This window comes from Urocampus carinirostris, chromosome 12 (assembly GCF_059441175.1).
Source record: "Urocampus carinirostris isolate Australia breed hairy pipefish chromosome 12, RoL_Ucar_1.0, whole genome shotgun sequence".
Classification (NCBI taxonomy): domain Eukaryota; kingdom Metazoa; phylum Chordata; class Actinopteri; order Syngnathiformes; family Syngnathidae; genus Urocampus; species Urocampus carinirostris.
In genome coordinates, this window is record NC_142360.1 from 30,632,999 (window position 1) to 30,654,257 (window position 21,259).

The 21,259-nt window shown below is 41.5% G+C and overlaps 2 protein-coding genes and 1 long non-coding RNA gene across 4 annotated transcripts in view; 1 reads left to right on the forward strand and 2 right to left on the reverse strand.

Annotated features, from left to right (window-relative positions):
- gpr17 (G protein-coupled receptor 17) overlaps positions 1 to 578 on the reverse strand; it is a 5,920-nt gene extending 5,342 nt beyond the window's left edge. Inside the window, exon 1 of the mRNA XM_088349461.1 lies at positions 451 to 578. The gene's annotated coding sequence lies outside the window, so the exon portion shown is untranslated. The remainder of the gene's footprint in view (positions 1 to 450) is intronic.
- LOC148355496 (uncharacterized) overlaps positions 1 to 10,819 on the forward strand; it is a 21,380-nt gene extending 10,561 nt beyond the window's left edge. The window contains exons 2-3 of the long non-coding RNA XR_015852267.1: positions 6,438 to 6,528; positions 10,637 to 10,819. This is a non-coding gene — a long non-coding RNA (uncharacterized LOC148355496). The remainder of the gene's footprint in view (positions 1 to 6,437; positions 6,529 to 10,636) is intronic.
- Positions 4,447 to 21,149, reverse strand: myo7ba (myosin VIIBa). 2 transcript variants are annotated; one of them, XM_088350163.1, is made up of 46 exons: positions 21,135 to 21,149; positions 20,597 to 20,698; positions 20,358 to 20,510; positions 19,634 to 19,818; positions 19,416 to 19,537; positions 19,171 to 19,313; positions 18,984 to 19,097; positions 18,746 to 18,899; positions 18,447 to 18,523; positions 18,236 to 18,355; positions 17,478 to 17,617; positions 17,052 to 17,262; positions 16,832 to 16,967; positions 16,500 to 16,675; positions 16,235 to 16,375; positions 14,418 to 14,576; positions 13,601 to 13,693; positions 13,435 to 13,529; positions 13,285 to 13,369; positions 12,960 to 13,178; positions 12,619 to 12,822; positions 12,334 to 12,549; positions 11,678 to 11,842; positions 11,007 to 11,300; positions 10,505 to 10,795; positions 10,038 to 10,157; positions 9,801 to 9,974; positions 9,494 to 9,721; positions 9,249 to 9,416; positions 9,063 to 9,180; positions 8,520 to 8,646; positions 8,286 to 8,446; positions 8,040 to 8,221; positions 7,850 to 7,968; positions 7,627 to 7,781; positions 7,383 to 7,536; positions 7,132 to 7,287; positions 6,961 to 7,066; positions 6,783 to 6,896; positions 6,620 to 6,707; positions 6,445 to 6,551; positions 6,070 to 6,255; positions 5,814 to 5,930; positions 5,649 to 5,732; positions 5,456 to 5,575; positions 4,447 to 4,552 (listed from the first exon to the last, which is right to left on the reverse strand). In XM_088350163.1, exons 1-46 carry the CDS (start codon positions 21,147 to 21,149, stop codon positions 4,460 to 4,462), a joined length of 6,687 nt encoding a protein of 2,228 aa, XP_088206289.1. In that variant the 3' UTR covers positions 4,447 to 4,459. The 2 variants fall into 2 exon arrangements, with proteins under 2 accessions (XP_088206289.1, XP_088206288.1); XM_088350162.1 differs by having other exon boundaries at positions 12,951 to 13,178.
- Between the last annotated feature and the right edge of the window lie 110 nt (positions 21,150 to 21,259).

Sequence of the window (21,259 nt, forward strand, 5' to 3'; positions counted from 1 at the left end):
TTGAAATGCGAGCCTTGTTTTATTTTAGACAAAAAATGAAAATGTTAAGCTCTGTAGTACACTTTACACTCAAAACTAAATGTGGATGAACCCAAATTCCAAAAATGTATTCAAATGTTGAGACGTAACCAATAAAGAAATTTGTGATATAATTCTAAAATTAAATAAATAGTAAACTAACCTTGTGCTGTCAAAGTTCAATTATTTCAGATTTAACCACAGATTTAACCAGGGTTAAATGTCTAAGGCTGTTTAACTCTTGACCTTAAGTGGGTTTCAGGATCTAACTCTGAGTTGTAGCTGGAGCATCTTTATCTTTTAAGTTAATGATCATGGAGGTTCATCGGCTTCTGGCAGACAAAAATCACCCAAAACCATATTGAAGCATTCTTTACATTTGTTTAATATTAAATAACTCACAAGTCTCAAATAAAAGTTGAAAAGACTCACCTGATATTCTCAAACAAGCGAGCGTCAGTGCGGCCCTCGTGAGATAAACAGCTCGTGAATCTTCTTAACCTTCTCTCGCGTCTCCTCCCTCAAGATGTTCCAGGCGGCAAGAAGACGGCTCTTTTTGTGGCTGTACAAATTTGAAAACAGAGAGAGGGCGTCCCGACGGAAGGTTGGGGTTTGAACCTTGAACCCTCCCCTTTCTTCCTCCTCAGAGAGCCACTTGTTGCGCTCCACAATAGCCCCGAGTCAGACTAAGTGAAGAAGAATGGCATGCCTCGCCCGGCCGGGGACCCACTCATCAGGCCCGCCGCTGCATGGAAACCATGAAGGCCCCCGGCCCCGTCCACCCCCCCCCCCTGCTGATGAAGAGTGATGTCAATTGACACGTTTATGAGATGATGAGATGGTCTGTTACGGTTCCTCATCCATGGGAGCAATGCAAGAGTGCGGCTGCAGAGAAGAAAAGGGGTTGGGGGGGTTTTGGTTTTTTTTTGGACACTCAAGAAACAGAGGCCCTTGTTTCTCTCCCGCCTCCTGGGGGCATGCTGACTCGCGACGCCCCAAAAATAATCAGTCACATAGCTGGCGGCGCAGATGTGGAGAGCGGAGAAATATTTCTTTCATAGCCCAGCTGCCTTCGCATGCACACATCAGGCCTTTCTGCTCTTTGTTTTGCTCCACATGCAAATATACGCACGTCAATAAGGCCACTATCCGGGCTCTGATATCCGTACCCTAGTAATCGACTGCTAATTGGGACAAAGGACTCCCCCCGGCCCCCACCTCCCCATCGCCTCCTCAACTAAAGGCTTTGTAGGGCTGAGACGCTATGTCTTCCATGTGTACAACCCCTCCCAATCCCCCTCTGCACTCCTTCTCATGCCCCAAATAGGAACATTGCCTTCTGAAATATATGATATATGATGTATAAATTGATAAAGAGATTGGGGATGGTCATTATTGCCTCAGTCTTTTAATGTGTGGAAGGTTGCATGGCAGGCTGCAACCAACAATTATTTTACTAACCGACTGATGAAACGATTAATCACATAATCAAATGATGATAATTTCTTATTGAATTTAGCATAAAGTGGATTTAATTATCTGGAAATAATAATAAACACAAGAAAATTGAATGAGGCGAAAATCACATCTTTTATGAAACATACTCTATTAAATAAAAATCTAAAACCAGTTAGTTGCAGTACTCGGTGGAGTTTTGAGGGACAGTTAAATAAATCTCATTAGCTACACCGCTTATCCTCAGTAGGGTCGCGGGGGTGCTGGAGCCCATCCCAGCAATCATCGGGCAGTGGGCAGGGGACACTCTGAACTGGTTGCCAGCCAATCGCAGGGCACACGGGGACAGACAACTCATTCGCTCATCATTCAAACCTAGGGAAAATTTGGACCGACCAATTCACCTGACATGCATGTTTTTGGAATGTGGGAGGAAACCCACGCAAGCACGGGGAGAACATACAAACTCCGCACAGGAAGTCTGGAGCTGGATTTGAACCCACGCAGGAGGTTCCCAAGACATGAACTGTGCCGCACAAGCGCTAACCACTGCGCCGCCGTGCTGCCCCCAGTTAAATAAATAATAAATTAAATTTAACTAAACATATTTTTATCCCTGTAAACCAAGGACAGGCTCATTTAACAATCGTGGAAAGGTAAATAAAACAAATTTTTGTTAAGTATATTCAGTTGTCAACAGCAAAGTGGTTACAAAGGAACAATTCTCAACAGTTTGAAATCAAACGGTGTTAACGTTTTAACAACTGATGTTTATTCTTCAGCCTGCATACATTTAATGTCAAAGTTTGTCAGGCTCAGTCTAGCATAATGCTCATGCTCTCTTTGATAGTGTAAATATAAGAATATAAAACGTATAATCATGTCATCAAAACAGTATTGGCTGGAATGTTACTTGGATTTTACCAAGCCGAGTCAGACTTTGTTTGGTTTAACTCTTTGACGTACATTTTAAATGTTAGTTCGTCACCGAGCGACTGCCATCATATATAAGGTCTGCTTTACAGACTTTGCAAGTAGCTTTTTTATTAAATGCATCTAAAAGCCTTCTACACTTAAGAAATTTTGGTACGCGTAATTAATGTTGACTGCACCATTTCTGTATGTTTATGTTACTGTTCCAGACAGAAATGCTATTTGCTTGTGCAACTACAAATTCTATTGTCGACTTTTAGTTTCATTGATACGTGTCAGAAGTAGTAAGTAGTAAAGTAAATGGAAGGAGACCAAGAGGAAGGCCGCGATTGACGTGGATGAATGGAGTTATGAGTGCAATGCAGGAAAGTGGTCTAAATCTAGTGAAAGCTAGAGCTATTGTTGGTGATAGGAATGAGTGGAGAGTTGTTGTAAAAGGATAGTGGGATGTTTGGGCGCGTTCGAAGGGATGAGCAGGGCACCTGTATGATGCGGCAGGGGTAAACCAGTGAAAGCTGTCGGGCCCTGCTGTTGAACAAAATAGTGTGTTGTGTCACCCTGACCCGAGTGACATGGCTGCTTTCTGGTGTCCCGTTTCAACTGGAGGGACGAAAGCATGACCAACTTAGGTGCCGAGGTGCCTAACTTGTTTGGGTGTTTGGGCATTTGGGTTGGCCATGGTCCCAAAAATTTTATGTGTGTTTTTTGCTATTTTTTCCCATTTTTTTCTTTGTTATTGTATGTGTTTGTCTTGCTTTCGGTCACCCCTCTTGAGGGATATGACCAAGGTAGATAGCTAGATAGCTAGATAGCTAGATAGCTAGATAGCTAGATAGATAGATAGATAGATATGTGTCGAAAATATCAACTGATCTTTGCAGCCCTAGTTACATGTTGCCCGTTGATTATTGTATACTTTTTTTTTTGTGCATTACAGTTTTGGTTCATGTTTGCTTAAAACCATTAGCCTTTATTGATTTATTTGTTCTTCTTTATTTATTAAATTTTATTTTTAGGATTTATTAATTTTTTCTTCAGATATTATTGAATTCTATTTTTCTTGGGTTCAGATACCTCTCAGTGATTATCTCGATGTCAATGTTTGTTTTCTTTCTGCATGCGCTCAGTGACCCAGCTTTCATTGTTCAAACAGGTTGAGAGAGAACATTTGTAGATTTTGGGTTAAGATTTGTTAGTTTTTTTTTAGTTTTGGTCTACCAAGAAGATAATTTTATAACAGTGAAACCTAAAGCAGTTGATATGTATGAATAGCAACAGCGATGATGTAAAAAATGTTGTTTGATTGTCGATTAATTTTGCTTTTATTCAGTCTTATTGGTTTTTTACAATTGTATTAAAGATTATGTAAGGTCAAGCAGAAAAATGGCACGGTACTTAAAATGAGCAAAACTTATTATGGGAAATATTTACTTGAAACAAATGTTACTTTGTTTTTTTGTCATGTTTTACAATCTTTTTTTGAAGTTACAATTTCCTCAGTGGCAGGCAATCTCATGCTACCTGATTATGACAAAGTCCTCATTCTAGAGAGCTTCCAAGACAGAATGAAGATAAATATGAAATAAAACAGTTTATTTGTGTGTCTGAATTCGACATTTATTGGTGAATAATCAAATAAACCAAGGTGAAGCATATCAATTTGATTACATGGAACTTGAATAAATACATAAAATGCATTCTGGCATTACCAACCGTCAACACTTTTTCACATTATCACAAAACGTTGAGTAATATATAATAATTGTGATGCTTGTGTACATGCAATAGCCAGTCAGCAAAGTAAAATGACATTTTGAGAATGTCTTCCCTATACTGTGAAGTTGTGGGTTGAACTTTTTCCCCGGGTCATACCAGACTTATTGCCTCCTTGTTTGACTCTTAGCATTACGGGGATCTAATCGCTGCTGCTCGCAGTTTCCACAAAGTTAAGGTCAAATCCACAAAAAAAAATCCTCCCATGTAGTTGTGTGAAAATCAATTGTACTTTAATTTGAAACATTTGCAATGATGAGTTGAGCTGGACAAGCCGGCATCAGTTGAAGCGGTGGTTCCTGCTTTGCACTGGCCTCCTCTCTTCCATGTACATGTTGACATAGGAGGAGATGAGGTCGTCCATCTTGTAACCCTTTTTTGTCACAAAGACAACATACAGTACTTTTACATGCAGGCAGTAGACTTATTAAAATGTGATTAATCAGATTGAATCGGTTGGGTTAGTCCTTTTATTTTCCTATTAGTTGTGCATGTATACATCTTTAATTGCTTAGGTACATCACTACACATGGGCATTTTTCTCATCCGGGATATTGTTTTATTAGTTGATGCCAAAAATAACGGTGGACTTCATACACAGAAACTTTGGCTCACTCCCTACACAAGCCTCATGTGTATTGGTTGATTCCTCATGGACTTCTCCGTTTTCTTTTCTGTTTCAATGGTGAGAATGCTACACTTGTATGAATCCATCTACAGGTATAGTGTAAACTTTTGAGTGAGCCACGTACGAGCACAGCTTGTTAACACACAGGATGCACCAACGGAGCACACATTTGGTGCAAGGAGGAAAAAGCCCAGTATACGGGTGATTGTGGTGATTGACCTGAATGAAGTCATCTTTTATGGATTATAGAATGTGAAAATGTCAAAACAAGCTATATTTTTTGTAATGACATTGCTCGCGGCTTGACCCAGCGATGGATTGCTCACAAATCTCATGTTTAATGGGGTTGTTCGTTGCTTGTCATGTAATCGAATTATTTGGATTGGTCCAGAGATCTGGCTACTGATTCCAGTCGGACTATTCTCTGCATGTAGACCTACCCATAGTGCATCATTCAGATATGATGGAAACATACACAATCAATGGGACTTCCCAAAGCCTGATATCTGCCCTTTCTCATGATGATTGAGTCTCGCACTGCCCCACAGGTGTCCCACAGGGTTATGTTTTGCGGACTCACTGGTTATTTGCTTATTTTTTCATGTTCAATAGACGTAAACCAGTCTCTCTCATAAAAAAAAAACTCACCAATGAGGTTTCACACAGGAATTTGCTGCCCTTCACCAAGCTGCCAATGGTCATGTGAAAATAGGTGCTCCCGCTGCACCAGCTGGCAATGCGGTTAAAAGGGTGGTTTGCCAGAATTTCCTGCGTAAGAGAACAGACGTCTTTTACAACATGGATGTAATTTACCATCGTCTGACGGAAACATTTGTCTGACTTTAGTTTTTGGTTGTATGATCGTAAGTCCTTGCTTGCTGATGGCGATCCGCACAATGTCCGGAAAGTTCGGCTCAGAGGTTTGCTTAAATGATAAAAGAATTCTTCACAATTGTCATAATGTCGGAATTAATATTGCTAATGGACGAGCAGGAAAGGGGATCACCTTCACTTCAAAGAAGGCGCAGCCAAATGTTGGCCAGCGAGAAACCACCTTCAGGAACCCCACCTTTGCTTCCTCCACTGTCATTTCTGGTTGCTTGTTGATAGATGCCACAATGGTCTGACGTCAATAGAGGAAAAACAATTAATAGCATATTCATATAAAAGATAAAAGGATACACAATGTGCAAGGAACTAATTTCAAAAAGTACACTATAAATGCTAATTTGGTTGACAAAAGCAGTCAGATACTGTTGTACCTTCTTCCACTCGTTCTCGGACAAAGTCTTCAGCTGGTCACCGGGTACTAATTCTTTCAGAATCTTAGGGATGACCACAAACTGACTTTTGTCGCTACCAACTTTAATACGAAAGAGCAAGGATGCGATGTTGATTATATCCTCCTTGTTGCATACATGGTAGCCCCTCAGGTACTTAGGAACTTCCTGGAAATAAATAAAAAACGTAGACATACAGTCTGCTTCTAAAAAATGTGGAAGACTTGCTGTCTACTATTAGGAAAACATGAATTAAAGTGTTTAGAATTAAAATCATGTTTGCCAATTTGTATTAACACGAAATGTGCAGTCTCGGGAACATGAAATTGAGTGACTCTACTGCTTTGCAGTCTGCACCTGAGGGAAGTGAAAGATGAGGTCTGCCTCCAGGTCTCTGCCAGGGATCACGTTGAACCACAGCTTCCTCATGAAGAAGACCAGGTAAGGCATGCTGACCTGACTAGCTGCAAAACCCCAAAATGTGCTCCAAAAAATGTCTTCATACAATGCCAACATAAATGTCACTAGTTACCATCTTTAATGCGTTTGTTCTTTCTGGACCAGTCTGTGATCTGCCTCAGACTGTCAAAGAAGTAGTCACTGTCAGTCAGACTAAGAACCTACAATGAAAAGCAACTTATTTGAATAAACACAAATTCTCCAGTCTAGTCTTCTAAAATAAAAAAATCACTGACCTTGTCATGAGTCTTAATGAAAATGCTGAAGCCATCGGCAGTAGTCAGTTGCAGCTTGTTGGTAATGTTCCGAATGAGATCCCTTATCTTGGTGCTGGTTCCCACCTCAAAGATCTATACACAGGACCTATGATAAGGTTCTTCTCTAGTATTAAACATCTCACCTACTATTCCATGCCTGGTCTGTGTCATTTGGGAAGTGAACTTTGTGGAATATCTGTGTGCTGTTCTGCTGGATAGCATCAACTTCTACTTGGTGAGGTGGAAGTTTTCTGGGCTCCATCCTGAGCAAGGACAAATCATGTTTGATGATTCTAGTCAATCAAAATCACAGTTTTTGCCTCCCAACCTCAAAGAGCTCTGGAGTCTTTGCAGGCAGTCAGAGGCCAGGGGTTCCATGCGACGTGACTCCAGGAATCTCTGAGTGTGCTTCAATAGTAACTGGCTTGGTGGAAAGAGGCCACAGCATAACCACAGCAGTTGCCATCCCTGCTCTACACTAAACCTAAAAATGAATTTAAAACAATAGTGGATCATAATATCATAAATGGGAAAAATTTATCTGGTCTTCACCATTCTAAGAATGTTACTGAACTTTACCGGTTGTTGTTGCTGCTCATTTGCTTTATAATCTGGCAGTATATCTCATCCCTGAGGATCTCGTTTTCTGTGGCGGGCTCAAAGATCTGGTCGGTGAGCTCCAGGGGGCTCTGCATCTGCTTGGTAGGGTAATCACCCATGTACTTCAGGATGGGTGATCACGGAGTCAAGAAAGACATTGGAAATCTGGTGTAGCAATTTTGGAAACGTGTGGAGGGTCAAAATGGTGTAATTGAGAGGATATCAGTGAAGGCCAGGCAGGCTTTGTGGCTCAACTCAGAGTTGCCCACCAGCTTCTTGAGAAGCGGCTGTCTTATTGGTTCACGTGAATTCAACCACAACCTCTCTGGGGCAGCGTTCCTTGACATCACTTGGCGGTTTACATCTTTTGCAGGCTGCCTGTAGAATCATTGTGAAAGGTTTTTCTAAAATTATTCAAGGTTGTTGCGTGAACAAGATGAGAATACCTAAAGTGCTGGAGAGAAAACTCTCTTAAGGTATATGGAGCTAGACGCTCCATTGTTCCAGTCTCTTTTTGATTGGCCAGAATCATCTGGCGCTGGTTGGGAGACAGGTTCAGCAGGCTCTGAAACCAAGATCAAAAACCCATATTAATCACACGAAAAATAGCTCAGAGAAGAAGCACTGTCCCTGTACCATAACTTCCTTGGTAGGTTTCTCTAGTGTCGGCATAATTAAGATGGCCTCTAAGGGAACAGCCCCTGTTTTCCCTGTTCTGTCATTTTGCCCATTAATCCATCCACGCTTCTGTGAAAATTCATTGTCTTTAAGAATGAGTATGAGCTCGCCCTTCTTGAAGCTTAGGAATGTTGGATCATCTGTCACAAGGATAGAAATAGTTAGCTGTGGTCAATGAACACAGCCAGTGATTCTGCAAAGAACCTTGCTTCTCCATCTCCTTCAGAGTCACAGCATACTGTGAACGTTCAGTCAGTCCACTGAGGAACATAGTAACTAGCTCAGCCATGTCCTCAACTGTGGATCCACTCAGAGTAAAGTCTCCTTTCAGTGTCACCAAAGACACTGCTGGGCCTTTAGCACTTCTGTTAGGAAAATATGGTCTTAACTTTGAAATTTAGTGTTCTATCAAATAACACATGCTTTTCCAGTCCCTACCTGGTTGAGTTGACGCCAGTAACTTCTGGGAAAGAGAGTTCCAGCAGTCGCTTTTCTCGTTCATCGAGGAACGTGATGCCAGTCCAGTTGATGGCCACAATGAACTTGTTTTTTGGCAGTGCAGGACCTGGAAACAGGCCAGGGGACATCTTCACCCAGGTTTACTTTATGTCTGGAATTTTGATTAGAAGTCAAGCATCTTTAACAATTTTGAACACTCTAGTTGCCTTGATCCCACTTTTGAAGATCACAAGTGGACTGTGGTATCTCATACCCTCAAGGTCAAACATGCCGTAAAAGGGGTAAAAATTCTGAACATTCAAATGTTTGTCCCGCTACAATCCTTTTTGGCGTATGATTAGAGGAAGTATTATTATTCCAGTGCTACATGAGACCATAGATTCAAGTCCTAGCTGGATTCTCTTCAAGACAATTCCAAGGGAGGTTGTAAAAGGTCTATGATTGCTGTATCCTGAGACATACTTCTTTCTTCTAAGTAAAAGGTTCCATGGTCCAAAAATGCCTGTTAGACAGAGGTCCTACCTGATAGCTTGACCACTTCAAAGAACCTGGAGAAGAAAATGGGCCACTTCTCGCGGGCATAATCTACAATTTCCGCCTTCACCGAATCTGGTTTTTGCATCGAATTCAGAAAGGAACTCTTGTGGAAAAGAAGCCTGACATCAGACACGAGGCACTCATTAGAGACTCTAGCGAAATGTAACTTACCTGAGCGTAGGCTGTGCTAACCATTTGTACCCATTTGACTTCAGAACTGGCCTCCAGCAATGCGTTGCTGATGCAGGCCTGCACTGTCTCTTTCAGTGCCTCGCTGCTGTTGTCCAAGCCATGCTGGATGTAAAGATGCTTGGCAGCCAAGTTTACAAGCTCATCTTCCTATATCAATTTTGTAAGGGAACACAAAAGTAAGCAGTTTCTCAAATGAAGACTGGCCATAACAAGTCCAAGTTTACCTGATCCATTTGGTACTCTCCTAACTTCAACCCGTGGACAACCTGCCGGTAAATCAGCTCCATGCTGACATTGTCCTCTGAGCAGTCATGCCACGGTGTGAATATCTCTTTGCGGAAGAAGAGGCGCCAGGGGGCGTGCTGTTCTTGACCTCCGCGGCGCTTCACTTCCTGCTCGCACTGGGAGATGGCGTCCATGACATGCTCACGGCCGCTTCCTAGAGCCCAAACCTTGGCAACAAAATGAAATGAACGTATTGGGCCATTTTTAAAGTTTTGGTTAGGGACTAATACATGTGTATACGTTTACCTTTTCATACAGAGCCACATAAATAGAAAACCCAAATGTGTCCTTTAGTTTGATTTTGTTGGCCACAAGATGGCAGAGCTCCTTGGATGTGGACGCAGAGTCAACTGGAAGGTTGATGGAGCGTCCGTCCATCAGTGTGACTGACACCATCATGGGCTTCTTTGTCTTTGTTGCCTAAAAGGTAAAAACAAATGTAAAACTGCTCCATGAAATGTTGGACTAAATGAGTCACAGTACCTGTAGCTCAAGCCAGGCTGGGGGCTCCATCCGCGTGCCGTTGCTGAGGGTGCGACGCAGCCTCTCAGCACAATAGGACGCATAACCACTGGGAGCTGAGCGGATGAAACTCTGGAGGTACTGACCCAATAAAAAGCAAAGTGAAAATGGAAGGCAATGGTTCCCAAATACAGATTTGGGTGTACTTTTGTTTAATGTCGAAATACTTGTCTGGAAAATAACCTACAGTTTTTATTGTGTATAATAATAATAATGTAAATACTATACTAATTTTCAAATTTAGATTATTCCTCTGTGGCGTGAAATCAGAGTAACTTTTAGGATTAGTGGCTAGTTTAAAAATCTATAGATTCCTTTTTTACCAAACAAAAGATGAGACTGTTTTACATATTTACATTTTTAGAGTATATAACATTGAATGTGTAGACTGGTATGTCATCCCCTGAATGTCAAAATGAGGTTTTCACCTTTACTATCCGTTCACTTGGTGGGAAGACACCCAGGCAGAGTGAGAGTAAGATCCATCCTCTGAAATAGCTATTGCGGTTGTTGTTTTCCTGTAGCTGCTTGCATATTTGGCAATATATCTCATCCCTAAGGTCGTGACGTATGATGGCATATCCAACGATGATGTGCAGCTTCTCCAGAGACGTCAGGGGTCGGTCCAGGGTTGGACCCTCATCCATCAAGAAGTCGTCACCATCTTCCTTCACCATATGCAGGGTTGGAGCCTTGGAAACCTCCATCTGATCAACTGACTAATGAGAATAATCAAAGAATGAAAAAAGGTACTTTGAAACCATTTTTAAAATTTATTATTTTCTTAAATACAGATTAATTTGGCAAAACATGTGAGTATGACTGCCCTGTAGAAAACAGGTAACTTCTAAAGCGGTAGACTTGGATTCTAGAAAATAATTTTGACACAGGTCTATGTTTAAAAATACACTTTAATAGTCGTGTACCAACCTCTTCCGTTATGATGGAGTGTTTCCGTAAACTGGATGAAGATTTAGCCATTCCATTTTCCTGAACGTTGGATGGTTTTCGATTCCGGGACAGTAAATCTGTAAAGGTGGAGCCCTTTCTCGTGCGAGGGCTCCCTTCAGGGACAGTGTAGACTTTTGTGTTCGAGGCTGTTTCACCTGGAGCTCCCTTCTTGCTTCTCGAACGGAGGTCGGTCATAATGGAGGCTTTTCTCATGGGAGCAAACTCCTCTTGAACAGGAGAGGGCTGGGGGACCTTTTTGTTCCGTAGCACACGCTAATAAGAAAGAAAAGGATTTATATGAGGAGGCTTCTTTGAATTCAGTTTGTGGATTGTAGTTCCAATCTGAATGGCTAGCTCAGGTTTAAGAACTTATTATGCAACCTTGAATTGGTTTGACGGATAAGGTTGGCAAAACTTGTTAGGGCGCACTGTACACTCAACAACTATCTTGCAATAGGATTGGTTTACAGTGAAACCTGGGTGGGGACGCATTAAAGGGGGGTTTTAATAGAATTTTAATAAAGAAGTTCCAATACCATAATTAATGCCAGGAGAAAGTCACTCTTTGGCCAAAAGTTTTTGCAGTTTCTTTAGCGCAAGTAGATAACTGGGACCAGTACCACTAGAGGCATAATTTACAGTGTTTGTACCTGATCCAACCCAACCATGTGACTGAGACGTCTGTCTTTTCTGTTGATGACATCTTGCGTAAGAAAGCGTTTCTGTGAGGAGCTCTCCTGTACCCGGAACGTCTTTTTCGGCTCGGGAAGATCCCCCATGAACCTCAGAATGATCCACCAAACTGTCAGTGAGGCCTGGTGACCACACACACAAAAACAAAGCCAACAACATAAGACATTAAGATGCATTGAGTTGAATTTGTGAAATAAGTGACGTTTTGTTTCAGAAAATTGAGAAGTCGCTAACTTGCCCACTTCTAGTTTTTTGCTTTGTTGCAGAGATTCGTCTTTTATCAAAATTAACATGTCATCTAGAGTTTGTAAAAATATTTTTGTTAACTTCACATTAAATGTAGTGTTTACATTATTTAGACTAACAGAAACCGCTACATTAGCTTTTGCACTTTTTTTGAAACCAACTGGTATGCTTGTGTCCCACATTGGTAATTAGTTCCCATATATTTACATGATTAATTAAACAGGGTTTTATGTGTGTTGTGTAGGTACGAGTATGTTTGTACATCAATGTTAGCCTCTTGTGCCTGCTGCCAGCAAGCTAGCTGCCAACCATTAAATGTCAATTTCCTGGCCAATCTGAACTGAGCAGTTAATATTTAAGTAAGCACCAAAATATCTCCCTCGTCTTCGTGGTGGAGCAATGGCCGTCTTAGTCTATGCCGGATGTGTGAAGGGGACGCCCCGCCCTGGAAATACATTGATGCCAATTTGGAGAATGGGTAATCATCTAGGTCGTCCTGGTCCTCTATGGGCAGGTCTTCATCCTCAATGGAGATGGTGTCAATGTCGAACTCCTCTAGGATAACACGTTTGCTCTCCAAGGTCTTAAAAAGAAAACAAAAAGTATCCGTTGTCATCAAAGCTGGACTTGAAGGGGATTCATGGGTCCTCACCTCGAACCCTTCGGGTGCCTGCCCTTCTTGCCCGCCTACCATGACGGGCAGAAAGCCAAAAATATCGTCTACTTGCTTATCTGTGATGGGCTCAGACTGGGCTCGGGCCTCCATCTCTTTCTTTTGCCTGAGCACGTCCTCAAGATGCTTCTGACGTCTCAGCATGGCCAGATGCTCGGCTTCCTTCTCTTTAGCTGACAGATTCTTGAATATATTGATAGAATGTACACCTTGTTAAACATCTTGAAAGTACTTCAGATAAAAAAACTTTCAATATGATGAGACTTATGAGACAGTTGTACAATGACTTTCGCATACTTTTTAAACATGACAGTTCTTACGTTTTTCTTCATTTTTTTAAAGGCCCTCCTGGCAACCAGGCCTCTGGTGTGGGCCTGCAAGAAAACCACGGCGTCCCTCTTGCGTTTCCAGTCTTTGCGGGCCACAAAGCCTCGCAGTTGCGCCTGCAGCAAGATGGTTGCCTGACGCTGTCTCTTGTACTGGAGGTGCAGCTGACGGGAGCGAATCTGTGCTTGGAGCCTTGCAAAGCCTTTCTGGACCTGCAATCAGCACAAAGAGAGTGGGGATGTATTAGGCTAAAATTTCAGAATAAACTAAAAAATAGGTAACATTTAATTTAGAAAATATAAAGTTGACGGGACACACCACACGGTAGACCTGTCTCCCTTTGTGTCCCCGCCAGTGCTTCTGGATGACCAGAGCAGCTCTTTTTTTCTCCAAGAAGTGTTTCCTACAACAAAATGGCTGATTAATAACAATTATCAGGACATAGAAGATTCATATGTTCTCATCTACCTGTATTTGTAACCTCTTAAAACCTTTTGGATCAAAAGTGCCTTTTTGTTGAGTTCTTTCATTCGTTCCACTTCCAGCATCGTGTCATGGAAGTCCTAGGGCCATTTAGTAAGGTATTTGTTTTGTTATTATATAACAATCCATTCATGATTTAAAGTCAGATTACCTTCAGGAAGATCTTTGTCTTTCCAGTTTTCCAGTCACCTTCTCCGGCTAGCACCGATTCACAGATACTTTCACAGCATTTCTCTTTGCTTTCCTGTTCACGCAGAGTGATAGAATGTATAGTCGTGATGTTGTAGATAAGTATGTGGTTTGGAACAAGGCCAAACTATGTATGAGGAACCAAATGATATTTCTTAAGGATTATGACTGTCAAAAATCAAAAACCTAAAACTGTCTAAAAGGCAGACATTAAGGCGTCAATGTATAGAACTTATAGTGCTAAACTAAGATGTTACAGGTCAAGAAAAAGACTTGGGTAGCTTGCTGACTATGTTTTGAGCGGTCTAGTACATATGAAAGTTTAAAGTCCTAAAACCAAGATTTTGAGAAACAAAGACAGACACTAAGGGAGTCAAGATATAGAACTTAAAGTGCTAAATGACGATGTTGAGTGGGTGGATGGATCCTTTAACCACTAGGGTCGTAGAGGGACCATTTCCTGTGGTGTGTCTTGGGCAAGTACACACTGATGGTGCCCATTCCTTTCCTAGCTAACAGTTCAATAAAAAGACTTGGGTATCTTGCTCACCAGGCTTTGAGGGGTTTAGTACAATGAAAGTTTAGTGTCAAGCCCAAGATAACCTTGTTGGGACAAGTCCAAAATTTGAGGGCGAGCCAAGTCCAAAGTTTGGTGATCCGATATAAATACTTTGAGAATCCAAACTAAGGAATTAAAACAAAATGTAGGCTAAAACTTTGAAGAGGTTCATATTAATTCAAAATCGTCTCAAAGATTTAAAGTGTCCGAAACTATTCACCTTTTGTGGGTCACAGATGTATGTCCTGAGAAGAACCCTGTAGCGGTCCAGGAACTCGTCAAACGTGTAGCGTACCGGATACCCTGCTTTCCGGATCCTGATTGTCTCCATCATGCCTGAGTACCGCAGTTGACGTAGGCACAATTCTCTATCAAAAAGCTGAATACAGAAAAAGATATACACTGGAGATCAAAATTAGAGGAAAATTTACAATTTTTTTTATAATTTTGAGAAAATACCATAATTCAAAGCTCAACAGTTCAAGGACCTTTTTCTTGTCTACACTAGGGGTCTCAAACTCAACTGAGTTGAGGGCAGCTGAAGTTAGGATCTGACAAAAATGGAAAAAAAATGTGATTTCCTCTAACTATCATCCTGGGGGCGCAACAGGCCCCTGGGCCGCGAGTTTGAGATCCCTGGTCTTTACCATGCTACTACAACACTTTTTTTTACAAAATAGACAAGGCATTTCAACAAAAAAAACTGCATTTTTCCATAAATGCACTGATCAAAATAAAAAAATACTTCCAGGTGCCTCCCACTTAATGGTGCTAATCTAGCACATCGTGCTAATGCGCATGTTGTGTTGACAGAGGAGAACTGGTCCAGAGTTTACTTCAGTGATAAAAGCAAATTAAATTTATTTGGGTCTGATGGCAAGGACTATGTTCGGCGGCACGTTGAAGAAAGACTAAACCCAAAGTGTGCAAAAAAGTCAGTGTTTTTTTGCAGAAGGAGCTGGACCTCTCGTACAGCTTCATGGCCAAGTGAATGTAAACCTGCTTTAACAGCACATGGTTCTTTGCTTGCGTCCATTTCCCAGTCAGCCTGCAGTCTTCATGCAGGCCAATGCTCCATGTCACACAGCAAAACAAAAAAAATCCCTGAAGGTTAAAAACTTCAGTTAATGGCATGGCCTGCCCAGAGTCCTGATCTGAACCCAATAAAGAACCTCTGGAAAATCCTTAGTGACAAAGTTATGATCAAGAAATCCACTACAAACACCGAACTGTTAAGGAGGCTGAAAGAAGAATGGACCAAAATCACACCAGAGCAGTGTGAGAGACTTGTGCTACCCTGTGGCCGCAGATGTGCTAAAGTGATTCACAGTGGAGGCCTGTACCCTTAATAGTTGCTTACTGTTGTAACCTTCAGTATATTTTTTCCATGCCTAAGTCATTGTTGTTCTCTAATTTTGATCAGTGTGTTCGCTAACTTTGACCAGTGTGTTTTACTCATTCTGATCAGTGCGTTTTCTGAATTTTTTTTGGGGGGTAAAATGCGTTTAGTAATTTTGTGAAAAAAAGTTATGTAGTACCATGATATAACGGAGGAACAGTGAAGATGGTATTGTTCATCCATCCATTTTCCGCACCGCTTATCCTCAGTAGGGTCGCAGGGGTGCTGGATCCCATCCAAGCTATCTTCAGGGAGTGGGCAGGGGACACCCTGAACTGGTTGCCAGCGAGTTGAAGGGCACACAGAGACAGACAACTCACTTGCTCATTCACTCCTAGGGACAATTTAGACCGGCCAATTACCCTGACATGCATGTTTTTGGAAACTGGGAGGAAACAGAAGTGCCCAGAGGAAACCCACGCAAGCACAGGGAGAACATGCAAACTCTGCACAGGAAGGCTGGTTGCTGGTTTTTAACCCATGACCTCAGAACCGTGCCATAGACGCACTAACCACTCAGCTGCTGTGCTGCAAGATGGTATTATTTTAAAATAATTAAAGTTTTTATAAGTTGTTCTCTAATTTTGATCTCAAGTGTATAAATGGGTGATTGTCTTCTGTTCCTGTGCTGCGCTTACCATTGGCTTCTTATAGTCATTGGGTTTGATGCATCGGATGAAATATGGCTGACACACTGTCAGGGTTTTCATCAGAGAGTCAAGGGATTGCCTGAACTGACCAGTCAGCGTAGGAACTCGTTTCTTGCCTTCGTTGGTTTGCTATCAGGTATAAACATAGGACACATTAACTATTCCATAAAATCAAGTCATTTTTTCTGGAGAATGTTAGAGATGGTGTGATTATTTTTAACCATTAATAGCTTTTTGAGTAATCCCAACTGACCCTTAGTGTGTTCTTGGGGGTGTTTATGACCATTTTGGGATTGGCTATGTTCTTAATGCTGTTGTTACTAGCGGACATCTCATCCTGAAACACCATCTTGAGCAATTTGTTACTAGATGTCTCAACCAGCTGGATGAGGTCTGAGCTCAGGGCGTCACGGTTCTTCTCAAGGAAACCTTGCAAATAAATAAGTATGAATGATAATTGTTTTATTTGAGGTTTTTTTGCTTTCTTCTAAGAAATATCATCAAACAAAAACTTTGCATGTGGTGGAATTATTGATTGAGCCAGATTTTGGTTACTTCTGGTTGTGGATTAGTTTTTAGTGTTACCTTTGGAGTCATAGTAGACAACACCTGCAAAATGATTGACTCCAAACTGAGTTTCATAGTTATTCTTTGGGGGAATATAGATGCTCCCTTTCCCATGGACCTGATTCATTTTTTGGAGCATGGTGGTATCTGTACCCTGAAGGGGGACACCAAAAACAATTCAAAAAAATACTTTGAACGTGATCATGTAAAATGAACATGAAAATGAAATATTTCGTACCTTAGGGAAGTTACTTTCCTCATCGATGAGAGACAATATGTTAAGGGCCTTGTTGGCAAGTACGTCCAAGGTTTCCTGGTTGTCCTTGTAGTCGATGTGCTCCCACACAATGGTTTCCCGGGAATATTCCTCCTGCTCCAGCTTGAACACATGCCTGACGAAAAACTGTTGGAGCTGCTCGTTGGCGTAGTTAATGCAGAGTTGCTCAAAACTGCAGTTGTGAGAAGGTACCTTCAATGTACTTTTTTCTGATTATTCATTGATTTATTTTACACAAATACAATATCTGTTGATTTAAAAAAATTACAGAGTATGGGTCATTTACTATCCCTTTAAAGTTACAAAAATAACAAAAAGATAATATAAAATGCAAGATCATAGATCATACCAGCAAACATGTGGCTCTCAGATTAAGAGAACACTGACCTGTTTGTGTTGAAATTCTCAAAGCCGAAGATATCAAGTAAGCCGATGGCCTGCCTGACCTCGTCCGACTCCCCGGGCGGCTTGTGAATGACCGCATTGATTTTGTCCACCACCCAAATAAAAAGACGGCCATAAATAGCCTGGCCCACCATAAAGAAAATAATTTCTGTCATAAAGTGTGTCCAAACAAAAAAATCATGTTCACACACACATACCGCAGATTGTAAACTCAACAATATGAACCGCTGTTAGATACATTTTTATCAACTATTTAAGTAAAAGTGTTTGTTTGGATGAATAACAATCCCATTGACTTTAACTCTTATCTTTTTAAAACCTAGAGAGAGTCCTGAAGATCTTTAAAAGCTAAGATCAAATAAAAACTTTAAGGAGTTTTGGATGAATTGTGACCTCGACTCTTCGGAGCTATTATCAAGCTGAGGCTAAGACTTTGAAAGTTAGGGACTATAACAAGATCAAGATTTGAATCGCTAAGAAGTGAAGCCTGAGAATTAAAGAACAGACTAAAGATTGGACCATAAGGAACAAGTATTTGTTGTATTTTAAGGTACAAAGTCAAAACAAGACTCAGAGAAGATAAAAACTAGTTAGGACTTGAAACCAAATCCAGACCAAAACTGAAACACAAATGTTTTTGTTTCCATTTCTGGCGGTATCAGTTAAACTTAAGTAAACTACACTATCGACCAAAATCAGACGCTTAAAAGTTTAATACAAGGAAAAGCTCAACATTTTACCTTGACGAAGGCATCTCTGCCGTCTAAGGCCTGTGCTGAAGTCAGAACTTTGCTCACACTCTCCCTAATGGTCATGAAGGAACGCTGAGTAAGACTCTTTTCTAGAACTTTAGGATCTACCTATTGGACAAATGCAATTGCAAGAAATGTTGTAAATATTTATTCTAATACTATGACCAACACACATTTATTAACTTATATTTGTACTCGCCTCCAAAAGTTGACAGGCCATGTCGAAATGCAATGAAGCCAGGATTTCGCAGCCTTCCAGGTTGTTTACGATGGTTCCTTAAATCGAGGGGATTGAGAATAGATTTTGATTCAAGTCAAGGCTTGAGAGTGAAAATTACGACCAAGACTTTGAAATGTTGAAACCCAGTCAAGAACAAAACTGAGGTTTTGGGATAGGACAACACCAAAACCCAAAGATTTAGAATTGAGGTTCAAGTGTAGATGGGTTGAACTGAAATCAAGAGAACAGCTTACACTGCTCTCACCTACGGCTCTCACCTTCAAACTTGACATTGCCCATATGCAGGATGGCTGCGAGCAGCTTGCAGATTTCCCAGGTGTCATTGTCACTGAACATTAGGATTTTGAGCGCCGAACGGAAGTGAGCGTATTCCTTAATGTCGTCACGGCCCTCACAGCTGGTGCACTTCCCCTGTTCAACCAATACAGTTGAGTGCAACCAAGTGCTTCTGAAGACTTTTAAGTAACAGTAGTCTTTATAAAGGTCGGTCGGTACCATGGTCAAGTAGTTGTACTGAGCAGCACTCCCCAGCGAAAGGATCTTCTTCTGCTCTGCCGGCATTCCCATCAGCATGTAGTAGAAAATATGGTAGTTCCTCTCCTCGGGTGCCTGGAACCAAACATTTTCCGTAGACTTTCGTACAGCCAAGCAGATTAAATTTCCGGTAGTTCTGCTGACTTACTTGGCGACACACCCGAGACTTTTCCAGCAAGTATTGTTCAATGCGGGCGCCTTCAATGGCGCCTCCCTTGGTGAAGTTTATATCGATGTACTTGCCGAAGCGGCTGGAGTTGTCATTTCGGATGGTTTTCGCGTTACCGAAGGCTGAGGGGAGTCATCGAGAAGCTGAGGGTTTTCAAACCGGGATACTACCTCCTGGAGTGAATGGATGATTCTATAATACAATTTATCATTGTTGGCTATTACCTTCCAAGATGGGATTGGCCTCCAGTATCTGCTGCTCGATCCAGGAGTGCTGGCCGCTGACTGCTGCTAGGAACTGCAGCATCAATTTGGTGCTCTCTGTCTTTCCAGCCCCCGATTCCCCACTGCATTGTCACAATACAGAACCATAGGACTTTTTTTAAAGAAGATTCACAGTTTTATAATTGGGCACATGGGTGGAACCTGAGCAACGCCCTTACCTGATGACACAGCATTGGTTCTTGCGGTTGCGGCGCATCTTGAAGAAGCAGCTATCTGCAATTGCGAAGACGTGGGGCGGTAGCTCGCCCAATCTCCGGTCCGTGTACTGGTGCACGTGATCAGCTGTGTAGAGCGGCAAGAGCTGGTAGGGGTTCACCGCCACTAGGATGGAGCCAGTGTATGTCTGGGAAACACACAGGTACATGGGAATTTGTATTTTGGAACCTCTTAGGATAAGACACGCTCTTTTTTAGCATTACGTTCCTATACTCATTGAGTTGATGTTGGTAACAGGCTACTTTGGTTTTCATGTTTCATTACTAACATGATGCACTTGTCTTATGAAGGAATTTTGTTATAATTTGCAGTACTTAAACCAGAAACTCAAAGAAGAAGTATGTAAAGCTCCTGTGATTTACCAGGTCTCTTAAAAGGGAGAGGGAAAGAAACAATTAGGGACAGTTAAAATAACACACGAAACAAAGAAAAATCACACGGAAGAATGACTATTATTACGATAACAACACCTAACTGAAAACTTGTGTTAATGGTCCCTCATGTGGTAAGGATTCCACACGTGACAAAAACGACCCTCCACCTTTCTTTGCTTCCAATGGCAGACACAGATTTGTCGCCAAGGAGACAAGTGATAAAAACTCATATGGGGAGCAGAGTCCAGGGCGGCAATTACGGGACCATAAAAGTGGGGCGGGATGGACTTACGTAGATGTGCCCTTCTTTGTGTCGCACCAGGAGGTTCCGCAATAGCCCGGCCTCGTTCAGGTCCCCCAGCCGAATCATGTCGTCCACGCCCTGCACCGAGGTCGGGTGCATGGGCCGGAGGCCACCCTCAATGCGTTGGGTGAGCTTGTGCTCCTTGAGGTCAAGTTTGTTATTACGCTTCACCAAGACGTTGCTGCATTTATCATGTTATACACTACAGTTACGCAAGAGGTACATACTTTTCCTTCATCGTCGATTAGCTGAAGCTGGCCCGTGTCTGTCACCTTCACCTGGGCCCCGATGGGCACACCAGCCCCTGTGTCCACCCACACGAAATCTCCCTAGTTTATTGGGGAAAAAAACCCCAATGTGATTACAATACAAAGTTTAACCGAAATGAAAAAGTCTTTGTTATATCAACAAGCCTTATACCACAATTCGTATAATCGTTTTTTTAGATATTGGAATTCTGCACACATTAAAAATAAAATAGATTCAAAATAGATTTTTTTAAATAGACGTTTGAAAACACAAAATATGTCATTCCTCACACAGCAAAGCGACATGTTTAGATTAATACTACAAGTGTTGCGGTCAAATGAAGTGTCAATTTAACACTTTTTCCCAACATGTTTCAGAGTATAAAAATATATTTCATATATCAAAACTAACATTCATGCTTGTGTACACTTATAAACACTTAAGTGTTAATTTATTACTGAACTAGATCAAATTTACGACAATACAACCTCGCAAAAAGCCCCCCCATAAATTTACCTTGGACAGATGCATCACTGTGGACCTCTACAAAAAGAGAACAATAGTCACACTTCATGGATCAATAAAAAAAACATCATTTTAAGAAGTCATCTTATTGATATTTTTTTGTTGTTCTATCTTAA

Bases quoted from the DNA above. Each gene is read 5' to 3' on its own strand.
- myo7ba (XM_088350162.1), bottom strand. The intron at 13,530-13,600 runs GTAATCTGACTT...AAATGGCCCTAG, and splicing joins AGACAAAGATCTTCCTGAAG to GACTTCCATGACACGATGCT. The intron at 7,969-8,039 runs GTACAGGGACAG...TCTTGGTTTCAG, and splicing joins AACCTACCAAGGAAGTTATG to AGCCTGCTGAACCTGTCTCC.